Source organism: Lethenteron reissneri, chromosome 29 (genome assembly GCF_015708825.2).
Source record: "Lethenteron reissneri isolate LAM-NWPU_2019-01 chromosome 29, ASM1570882v1, whole genome shotgun sequence".
Lineage (NCBI taxonomy): Eukaryota > Metazoa > Chordata > Hyperoartia > Petromyzontiformes > Petromyzontidae > Lethenteron > Lethenteron reissneri.
In genome coordinates, this window is record NC_083807.1 from 11,622,012 (window position 1) to 11,634,074 (window position 12,063).

Below are 12,063 nucleotides of genomic sequence, written 5' to 3' on the forward strand. Positions count from 1 at the left end.
CCAAAACGTTATACGGAAATGGCCACTCACACCAAAACATATCCATTTAAAAATAGTCTTGAGACTCGATCAGGCTTTACTGGGTAGATATTTCAAATGATACCTTACTTGATGAATATATAACTAAGTAATTGCTATATCCGATCAATGGCTTGTTGCCAAATCTCTTTATGCAAGCCACTTAATCGAAACACTGGTTTACACGTCTGTGTAAATAATTATGCACTGCCTATAATTCCACTGTATGTGTTTATTTTCCAAACCCAGTGGCTGTTACATCCTGAAAAGTGAATAATGAAAGGCAGGGAATTTAAAAAAAGAGAAAAAAACGTAAGTCAGATTTACATTGCACACAAAACGTTAAAGGCTCCCAAGGTATCGCGAGGTTCAGACCTGACACGAGAGAGAGAGTTCCAAGGTGGGTGGGTGTACGAGCTTCCAGAGCAGTGAGGGTGTGTCATGGGTGACTGAGCAAAATCCAAAGCTAGAAGGGCGCATTGGTTCGTGGTTGTCAACAAATTGGAATGGGGGTATTTAAAAAGCAATGGCTGTTCGAGTCTCAAGACTTTTGTTCAGGAGCGTACTGCATTTTGGATGTTTGGCCAATTCGTTGATAAGCTTTGTGCTCTAGGGAGGAGGAAATGGGAAGGTTGTGATTCTGCGAGGTGTTCAGGACACGATGGCAGTACACCAATCTTTGAATATATCTGTGCAAAAACCTTCGTAGTATTCTTTAATATGCATTAAGTTTTTGTCCACTTACTCCACTGTTCTACCACAAGCGAAAACGTCGTTAATAGAATTGAATTTGAATGGAATTGCATTTGAATGCAGGGCACTCAGGAAATTTGAGATGTTTTGATGCATCCCTGAATAAATAATTACCAGAAGTCCCACCGCCTATATGAGGGGATTAACACTCATCGCCCTCAACAAGCGGGAATCACGGCCCAATTTCTCACCTTACCATATGTTGGGTCACCTTGCAGCCCAGTGGGTTTAGTAGTTTTACAAATCCACGTAATCCATCACCCGTTGTCTTTATATTACCCGACGGCAGCCATGAGCCACCACACCTTGTAACACCTTTCGCTCGCCACATCAAATTGACTGAGCGCTCTTGCGTGCGGTGCGGTGCGTGCGGTGCGATGCGTGCGGTGCGATGCGTGCGGTGCGATGCGTGCGGTGCGATGCGTGCGGTGCGATGCGTGCGGTGCGATGCGTGCGGTGCGGTGCGTGCGGTGCGGTGCGTGCGGTGCGATGCGTGCGGTGCGATGCGTGCGGTGCGATGCGTGCGGTGCGATGCGTGCGGTGCGGTGCGTGCGGTGCGATGCGTGCGGTGCGATGCGTGCGGTGCGATGCGTGCGGTGCGATGCGTGCGGTGCGGTGCGTGCGGTGCGATGCGTGCGGTGCGATGCGTGCGGTGCGATGCGTGCGGTGCGATGCGTGCGGTGCGGTGCGGTGCGTGCAGGTGCGGTACAACTTCCGGCACCTATTCCTGGGCTCACGAGGCCTCAAGGTGGCGTACGACGTGGTCACGTGGGCCTCCACGCAGATGGGCATCGCCTACACGGTGGCGCCGTTCGTGCTGCTCGCCACTGAGCCCACGCTGCAATTCTACAGGTCAGCAGCCAGATGTGGGAAATGTAATATGTACCTATTTTTTTTTCTTCGAACGTGTGCCTTCTCGGCCGAGCCAGGCCGCCACATCTCCGTGTGCAGTGCTCAGTGCTCTCAGTCCTCCTGAGCAGCCTGGTCAGAGGGCAGTCCTCCGCAATATGGGTCACAGTTTGTAGCTGTCCACATTCACAGCTCCGCTCGGGCAACGCAACTTGCAAATATTCCACGACCTTCCACGGTCACCTGGCCCAGGTCTGTAGTTGAAACTTTTAATGTCCATTTTGCTTAGCTGCCATCTCTATCAATCGTGATCGTTTAGTGCAGGCAAGCTGATTTAAACACCCAGGAGTTTGGCTAAGTGGCGTCCACCGATGATCCACAAACACTAGCGTCTGCCCGCGCACGCAACTTACGGTTGGACGCTTTATCGGTAACTGGCACTCGTAAGTCCTGCTCCTCCAGGCCCAGCCCGAAACTGCAGAGCACTCTAATGTTTAAGCAGAACATCCCTGCGGCCGAATTGATCAATCCTTCACCGCAATGCTGAAACAGTGGATTAGCATGGCATGGCCGATCGATCCGATACAACAAGGCCAATTAAGTGGATTCTGGGTGGGTCCAGCAGTTGATGCACTTGCTCAACACACATCCAGTTAAACACTAAGCAAAGTCAACATTGCATTTCCAGTGAGAGGCACACAACTGTTAAAATAAGTAAAATTACATTTCATCAAAAAGTAAGCCATCGTGTATGTATGTACGTATGTTGAACTTCTTTGGCACCGTACGTAGCCAACCATGCTAATCGGAGGCGGCCATGCCGTAGCTACAGATTTTTGAGCGATCGGCCATTGCCTTTGACCTTGGATTAGAGTCGTTCGCGGTGCTGGCCTCGTGAGTGCCCACCCTGTGGCCGGTAACCGACAGCTCCTCCGTTGTACCCCCACCGCCGTGTGCGCCCGTAGCTCCATGTACTTCCACTTCCATTTGCTGTCGCTGATGGCCGTGTTCCTGCTGCCGAGCCGACGGAGCAGCCCCAGGGGGAGCGCGGGCTCCGGGAATGACGTCACGCCACACCAGAAGCCGCTCAACAACAACTGCTCCAACGGCTGTAGCTGTGGGGTGCCGTCGGCACCACGGTTGCCGGTGCCGCCACCGCCACGCGCCAAAATCGAATGAGATCGGCCGTCTCCAGCACAACCAAGCAGTGAGCACGGTCCTAAGAAGCACGCCCCATGTATTTTCGTATGACCGTCCCTCACAGACTCCTGCAAGAAGGGGGGTGGGGGGTGGGGTGGGGGTCTCATGTCGAGAGAGAGTGCTGGGGAGTACAAGAACTCTCTGGCTTTTATTAGGGAGGGCTGGGTTTTTAGGGAGGCTGGTGGTGGTGCTGGGGGAAAGAGAGGGGTCTGGGAGGGAGTGGGAGTAAATGACACAATACAGAACACCAGGCGTTTAGGCCAATGTATTTTTTAAAAGTCGTAAATAATAGAAAAATGTAACATTCAAGCGCTGTATTTACAAAATTGTACTTAAATGGTTATGAAATAAAAATTGTAACAAGTGCCTTAGATCAGCGATTACAAATGCCAAACCTCGATGAGCATCATCCTTGGCCCGGCTCTTCGTGTTTACCAGTCCCCTCCGTCCCCATGCACACCAGCACAACAGATTGAGTTGCGAGCCACTGCATTGTATTAAAGTGTCCTCTGACCTTCGGAGGCTGAGGAAACACGGCGGTAGTCTGTAGACCATTAGCTTGGGGGGGGGGCAGTGTTGTTTGGCAGCAACAGTAAGTGGGAAAAAAGTATAATTTGTATTGTTTTTAGTTTAGGAAAATTGTATGGGAAGCCACACTATGAAAGATTTAAAGTGCCAGACAACCAAAAATATTCTTTCCTGGGCCATCGCAATGCGATGAACACTTGGAGTTTGTGGTCTATTTGGTCTAGCAAAAATGTAATTAGAAATTCTGGAATGCCATTACCTCATAAAAACATTTAAACATAAGCTCACTTATTACTATTTTTAATAGCAGTTACACATATATTTTGTCTTAACACCAAAACAAGACCACATTTTTTGTTTTAATTACTGGAAGCAAAATTTATATTGTGGAAGACTTTTATTTACTTGGGCCTAGTTATGCAGGCTTTGTCCTGAACAAACTCAGAGCCTCTCACACCAAAAGCGCCTTAAACATAGCAGTACTATTTTTCTAAATACTTTATGTAGACAAGTTTTATTACAATTAAATTGTCAAACATAGAAACATTGGCACGTAGGTTTAACAAACTAATCCCACTCGAAAAGATGTTCAAGAAACATAGGTTGTTTTTATGTACAAACATTCGTTTATTGATTGCAATACAATCAGTTCTCATCAGAATAAACAAAAAAAACTGTATTATATGTTATTTACCACGCAGCCATATTTTAAAATTTATTTTAAATGTAAACTTGACCTATGAACTACGATGAAAATTTGCTGCGAGGTCCAATGCACAGTTGATTCAAATCCTGTGCTGAGTATTAGCAGAACTAGTTTATAGGATTTTTTACTTGAGTTGTCCAACTTAAATTCATCAAGTGATGAATTGCTGATCTGTGACAAAAATATTAATTTAAACATCCGCAGTAATGTTTTAAAATGTGTACCAATAATTCCAATAACTTTTATTGAGGGATTCAAGTTATTATTCATTTTAAGAGACTATTCACTATTTTCTCACAAACGTGGGACTCGAAAAAGCTAACAAAAAATATTAGGACAACATATTTGCATCTTATGCTTGTTTCACTTCTACAAATTGCATTTGTTTTATTCCTTCTAAACCTCAATTTGCCATCTGGATTCTATATTATAGCAAACCTCTTACAACCCAGCCTTTATGTGTGACTCTAGCAGTCTCATGCTCGCACGATTGGCTGCTCGTCTCACAGGACCATATTCACGACAGTCCTGACCAGATTTAATAATTGGATATAAATTAACAAGCCACCTCTTCCAATTGGGCTGCTGTCGACAGTATCTGCAGCCCACCGTCTGGCCAGCTGTGCCTCTACACCTTCCCACTTGTTTTAAATTTTCCCCCAGTGTAGCAGGGTGGGGGGGGGCGACAGCCCCTCCACGCCAATGTCCCGTTGTTGTCCTAATGTTCCGATGGCTTCTCAAACATGAAGAAAAGACGACTCTTACGCTAATGACCACTAATTGTTTGCCAAGCGCGTTCGTACAACGCCCGGGCCACCGCGGCATAGGGCCCGAGCGTTGCGTTGCGCCGGGGCGCAAGGCCCACCGTGCTGCGACGCGCTCCATAACGATGAGGGCCCCCACGTTGCCGAGAGCCGATCTCCGGCGAGTGACGCGACGGTGGGGGACGGAGTTTCTGGCAACGCGCGTTTGGTCGTGCCATGGAGCGGGAGGGATCGTGGTGTTTTTTTTGTTTGCGCGTTGTGACGTTGCTACGACTCTAGTAACCTTTACCTCAGACAGGCCGGTTGCGGTTACCCTCTCGTGCCGACCGTTTTATTTTTGTATCTTTCTCGTTAGGTGCGTCTGTCTGATACCTTTGGCTGTGCAGACGCTCCGTTAACTAAGAACGTGTTCAATGAAATTCAGCAGAAACAGATTACCTATACAACTGACTATTTTTATGTGATATCTCGCACTCTGTTAAGTATCTGTTTTGCCAGCAGTGAATGCGCTGTCACCACGGAGCCTTTTTCATGGTGTCGGTGGTTCGATTCCTGCCATTGTCCCCTGGTTATTTCTCCGGCAAATTTAACTAAAGTGAGCAGCGCCCTCAGCTGGCTGAAGCACTTTGAGACTAGAGGCCTAGTTTGTGTTGGCAGAAAGGCATTTTTTGTAGATTTTTCGTTAGAGAGTGGCCAGATTGCTATTATACTGTGCCTGTTTGGCCATTTTTATACTGTAAAATCTGAAAAGAGTTTCCGTCAGCACATTATTCAGGCTCTGGGATGTCAAAAGGCGTTTTATTAATGAGGTTATGCTAATAATTGCTGCGTCTATTGAAATGAAATAATTTTCACGTTAAAAAAATAATTTAGTATTCAGTATTTCCCTTCACACATCCGTGGCCTAGTGCCCATGAAATAATGGAGCACTCACTCATTGCAGTTTGGATGCAGCTTGCATTATAATGCATGAGCTATTTTCAATATAACTAATTAATAAGGTACAACACAAATGCGCAATGCAATACCATTTGCTCTTACAAAACGTCACCTCATAATACAAGGCACACCCTCATTTATTGGACTGGCTTGCCAGTGATTTTCATTTACCCCTGGAGTGCGTACAGTCATGTATTTTGTCAAATGTGTGTTTTACCATTTTGTGTCTTTGGGTTGCTGTTTTTAAAGGAAAAAAAGATCAATTTTAATCAAACGCTTGTTTAAACTCGGCACGTGTTTGCACTACAGATTTATTTTTATTTTGTGTTTCGGCAGCGGTCTTTATTGACTTGAAGAAGGCCAGATAATGTGCACGGCTGCAGACTTGTGGAATTTAATGTTTGGAATGTGTACGATTAGGCCAGGACCCTTGTGGCTTATTTAGAGGTGTTTCTAATTTCGAATCATACAGTTCCATGAGCATGTTGCATTGATAAATGTGTCGTGCGTTATTGCAGGAACAAAGTACAGCGAAACCTCGCTACGACGTTTTTAAGGGGACCCGCCAAATCGAATGTTAGAAAATGTAGAGCAATGAGACAGATGACTTTTGAAGGCTTTAAAATAGGATGTTAAATATGTAAACATTCTCAAAGTGGAAAAGTTATAACAAGGTTCCACCATAATTAGCTCCTCCAAGCATCCTTCCTGCTACACCGCTGCGGCCTACGAACTCACCCGAAGGGGAGTGCACCTTTGCAGGGCAAAATCTAGTCAAGGTTTGCTGAAGGGTTGTTCTGAAATTTTGTACCATTACATTCACAAGCATTGGAAACCCCAGGCACTTTCGTGGCTGGCCACTTTGAAGCGCACTTCAAATCTGCAGGACTGGCTGAGTGCTGTGATCCTTGATTTACCCAGCCACCTCCTTGTATAGTTACATATTATTTAATATTATACCATTTGTTTTACCATACTATCCAAACTTTTAACTGCAATATTCAAGTACGATTTTCATTTGTATTGCTTACATCTGAATCAATCCTAACCTTGACTCACCTCTCCAACCTTGCCTAGATTCCAACTCGTACAGATCATGCCACTCTGGGTCACTCCGCTAGGGCACAGTTGGTATGGAAAGGATGTGTGCATAGTACAGTCAGTGTCTGTGCAAGGAGGAGGCAATCATGAGCTGACCAAACATCCCACATTTTGATGAAGGCGTGGGACAAAACCCGTGTTTCGTTGTTGTCACTCCGCTATTTTAAAGTTGCTGCTTTTAGGCCCAGTTTACAGCCACTGTAAATGCTGGAGAGGGTTCAGCTCTGTAGTTCTTTGGAGCTGTGATCATTGATGCGAGACACCACGATGGCAAGATGTTAACTCCCTCGTCCTGATATGCAGGAGGTCGTGGATTCAATCCAAACCCTGGCGCCTGTTGTATATTTGGAGTCTGTGTGATCTTCCCCGTGGTCGCGTGGATTTTTCTCCGGGTCCTCCGGTTTTCCCCTCCACATTTAGAAACATACGTTCAGCGTATTTGGCTGCTATAAATCTCCACATAAGCCACTTCATTGAGCTATTATGTGTGGCCATGTCACTTCCTAAAAATAGCTATATAGCTCAATGGGCGTTACCTTGTAAAATAAAAACAAATGTTATAGTTTCATAGTTGAACTCTCAAAACAACACTCGACAATGCTCAGCTCGGCAATTGCCCTTGGCAGCCTTGTCATCAGTGACCGGATTTCGTGAAGCCACGTTCAACCCGGCTGCACGCCTCGCCGCCACAGTGTGTATGGAGGGCTGCTCTGGGTGTAGGTGGTAATGGGTGCAGCTCTTCGTTAACTTGCTCATGTAACAGCTGGTGGAATGACCTCTAATCAAGGGAGCGCATTTTTAGGCGCACAAGGTGTTGTGCGCGTGTTTTCCCGTGATTCTGTACGGCACGTGTGTCTTCTTCATCTTGTGCATGCAGATGAACCAATTACGTAGCGGGCACGGCCTTATTAATCGCACAAAAGGCCTTCCCGTGACCATCCCACGAAATGGTTGTACATTAACATAACACTCTTGACTAGGAGTACTTGCCAAATGTTATGTCAAGTGAATGGAAGCATTTACCTCCAATTGTACATGCTTCTGTCGGGTTTTAAAGTACAGCTCTGATGTTTTAAAATGTGGACCTGTTGCGAAAAGAATAATGTTTTTTTTATTATTAAACGAGTTTACAATCACGTTGTGTTTCAGTGTGTATATGTGTTTGTATGTATTTAAAGGCATTCATGCCCCCAGGTACGCGATGCCTTTTTTCCAATTACTCAACCAGATGACGGGCATTAAGAAGTTCTACGTTTTGAAATCGCCCATGGTTCGCTGACATTTGAAGTTTAAATAAAAGACATGCGCAAATTCACAATTTGCAAGGATAAATATATGGGTTAAGTTCTCATTCTTGCGTAGAGAAGTTCCAACGGACGTACTCGGAGACGGAGGTAATTTAAGGGCTTCCGCCAGGGTTTATTAAAGCTTTTCAATACTACACAGCAGGGCGCACAACTCCCAGGGGCTAGGGGTCCTACTCTGAGTCCGGGTCCCTGCCGGCTAGCTCCAGTCTCTCTCGTGTCGGATCGGGGACTCTGCCGACTCCACCGACCGGAGAGAGAAGCACCTCTACGGCTACCACCGGCTTCTCCCCAGACTCACTATTCGATCCCTCTCTCTACCCCTGGTTCCCTCTTCACCCTGCTTACTCGTCCCGTTCCCACAGTGACCCCGCTTTCGTCACGGGGTATCCCTTAAGTACTCTCGGAGACGTGACGTCATCGCACTGAATGGCACACCTGACGTCACGTCCCCATTTTACTCTACATTTGTGCTAGCCTTTCAATGTTTCCTCTGTCCTGTTGTTCATTATACAGTGCCGCACTTAGCAGAAATGTTTTAATGCCCCCACCGTCCGCTGTGACAGAGCCACAGGACCAACGGCAGAGGGCAGCACAACCACAGGAATGCCTCCTGCTGAATCTCGGCAATAGAATTGAGCTGAGTTATTCGGTGATGGATGCATCACCAGCCCGTGGCTTGCCAGGTGTTGTAGGCTGAGCGGGCGGCGAGGTGGACAGGAGGTGACAGTGCCGAATGTGTCGCCCCATCCCGCGTGTGTGAGGCGTAGCAGACTCTCGTTTTTGGAAGGGAATCCAAACGCACGTGAATAGAAAGTGGCCGAATATCTCAATGCAGGACCCTCCCGAGAGCATTGAGACTCGATGAGGCTTCTGTGGGTAAATGCGTTTTATATGTATTCACATGTAACAATTAGGTTAACTCATATTCTTGGTTCTTTCGGTAAAGTCACGTAGAAGGGAAATAATAAAATAATAAATAAAAATACAAAAAATAAAACAATAAAAATTATCACGACGTTACGACTGCAACACAAGCAATCGTCATCACACCTGATGATGATCATCACACATGATGATGATTGCTAGCGTTGCAGTCTAAACGTGAGAATTTTTATTGTTTTATATTTTTATTTTTTTATTTTATTTTTTCCCTTCTACGTGACTTTACCAAAAGAACCAAGAATATGAATCCCTGCAGTCACGAAAGCTTTAAATGAAAATTTAGGTTAACTCCGTTTAGCCAAGTGCTGTGATGAACAGCGGGAATACCATGCCGTACAGCAATGTTTAATTCAGTTAAAACCACCGTCGTGATCTATGTTAAACAAAACCTGTAAAAGCAATCAAAGCCTGAGATCCGCAGAGGTGGGTGAAAGATGGCAAGCCTTTCAAAACGTTGACTTACTATCTACTCTCCCTTTTGGCCAATACCGTTGCAACTCCAGAGGCTTCAAACAAGACAACACGCATGTGTATTAAACATCTTTGTACATATGCAAACAAATCATCGCTATTTCCTGAAGTGCCACAATGCAATTGTTTTGCATAATGCTCAAAGACTCTGTCCTTTTGACGCATTTTCCATCTTGTTTGACACATGGGTTTTCAGCGCGGGTGATTATGCTGTTATGATATGGGGGTTTTCTCATAATTTACGGATTTTAACCCCAGAGGTGCAAAGTTGCAGAAACGCATTGGCAAATGCAGCAAAAAAAAACATGGAACGTTGAGCCAACTCTGGGGCAACCACGTGACGACGTTGGGCCCAACGTTGCACATTTACTTGGTGAATATCTTGAGGATGTTTTTTAACCGGTCCTGGTCACCAAACACCCAATCCAACCGCAAACTGACACCATCGTGGTGAAGCACAGTATGGCCAAACAATGGCCTTCACCCAGCAGTGCATGAACAAAGGGCTAACCACAATCAAAATTGTTACCATATAACTATTATAATCATCCAGGAATGTCTGTGCTTAACGCTCGTGACGTCACTCCACATCGACCAGCCCCCCTCATTAATATTCATGAGCAGGTGACGTCCTCCAAATGGACATCCCTCAATAATAATGAGCGGGTGACGTCACTCAATATGAAATACTCCCCCCTCACTAATAATCATGAGCAAGTGACGTCACTCCACATCGAACAGCCCCCCTCATTAATAATTATGAGCAGGCGACGTCCTCCAAATGGACCCCCCCCCCCACCATTATTATTACCTACTATAATGAGCCAAGAATTTTGACTTAACTTTCGTGACTGCAGGAATTAATATTCTTTGGTTCTTTCGGTAAAGTCACGTAGATAGAAAAATAAGAAGAATAAATAAAGTGAATAGAAATAATAATAAAAACACTAATGTAGACTGTAGCCTGGTTCTTAATCAGAGTGAGTGTACTGGCAGTCTATAATGTAGACTAGCAATGGTTATTAAGCTGTGTGAGTGTACTGGAAGTCTATGATGTAGATTGTAGCCTGGTTTTTAAGCTCGGTGAACGTACTGGTAGTCTATAATGTAGACTGTAGCAATGGTTATTAAGCTGAGTAAGCGTACTGGCAGTATATAATGCAGACTGTAGAACCCTCACGTCACGCGATCTCCGTAACGCTGTTGAGACATCAAAGTAAAAAGGACGTCATGATAAATAAGGGATTATAACCTTAAAATGAAATAGGTCTGTGTCACCGCGCCCTCACAAATTGCACACGAATGGATGCAATGAAAATCACGTCGCGGTCTGCTTTTGGCTTGCTTAAGTTTCAGATTTACTGCAATACACCCGTCCTTGGATGGGAAAAAGGCGAGTTATGAATATCCACTCAATAGTCTGTTCAGAAGCAGGGTGGATTTCGCCCATTCCTCTTTTTAAATCCTTTATATTAAGTTCACTTGCTTGCTTAGGACCGTGCAAATCTTTCGGTCGTTTTTTAACCCACTTCCCGTGATCCAATCGAGCTGACATTTTGCACACAGACTCGTTGTGCGTGACAATGCATTTTCGTGATAAAAAAATTTTCCAAAATTTTACACTGTTTAGGGAATTTTTTTTTTATATTTAATTACCAATTGCTTAATGCTGGCAGACAATCATCTGACCCATAGGTGGCAGCCATCTCAAGCCAGAGGACGAGAGGATTCGAGCCGCCCCGATGCCACGCATATAAAGGATTTATAGTGAAAACTTTGTTTTTACGGGTTAATTTTTAAATGACTGAAGACATCAGCGCCGGCAGCGGAGTCGTAGTGTTTACGATGCCCGTCGACGTTTCGTCATTCGTGGCCACACTTCGCAGGCAGGGAATCTTCGATGCGCCGTTTGTGGCATCATCGGGTCATCGCATCAGCCACGTGGCCCGGTCCCGATTCGGTTGATGGTCGACCGTTGTCGGCGTGGAAGGTTGACACCGGGAGGTTCGATGTTCGTAGGGTCTAATTCTAGATTTGAAGCTTTCGTGACTGCAAGGATTCATATTCTTAGGTTTTTTAGGTAAAGTCACGTAGGTAAAAAATTAAAATTAATAAAAGTAAAATAAAATAAAAAATCACTACGTTTCGGAGGCAACACAAGCTTCCGTCTTCAGGTGGAACCGTCGCAGCACGATTGCTGTATCTTGATACACTGATTTAGGCTGTATCTTGATAGAGCAATCGTGCTGTGACGGTTTCACCTGAAGACGGAAGCTTGTGTTGCCTCCGAAACGTCGTGATTTTTATTTTATTTTTATTTTACTTTAATTCATTTCAATTTTTTACCTACGTGACTTTACCGAAAAAAAACCTAAGAATATGTTCGTAGGGTCGCTGTTTATTTTCGACATCGGCCGCAGTCCAGACTCACTCTTCCATCTCTCGCCTTCATTTGTATTTGTGGCGTGGAGTTGAGGCTGCTGTG

The 12,063-nt window shown here is 45.2% G+C and overlaps 1 protein-coding gene across 1 annotated transcript in view; it reads left to right on the plus strand.

The window, feature by feature from the left end:
- The window catches only part of LOC133349244 (lysophospholipid acyltransferase 1-like), a 52,339-nt gene extending 44,345 nt beyond the window's left edge, over window positions 1-7,994 (plus strand). Inside the window, exons 12-13 of the mRNA XM_061562570.1 lie at window positions 1,472-1,623; window positions 2,586-7,994. Of these exons, the coding sequence (XP_061418554.1) occupies window positions 1,472-1,623; window positions 2,586-2,799 (366 nt within the window). The 3' untranslated portion in view covers window positions 2,800-7,994. The remainder of the gene's footprint in view (window positions 1-1,471; window positions 1,624-2,585) is intronic.
- Window positions 7,995-12,063: the final 4,069 nt, after the last annotated feature.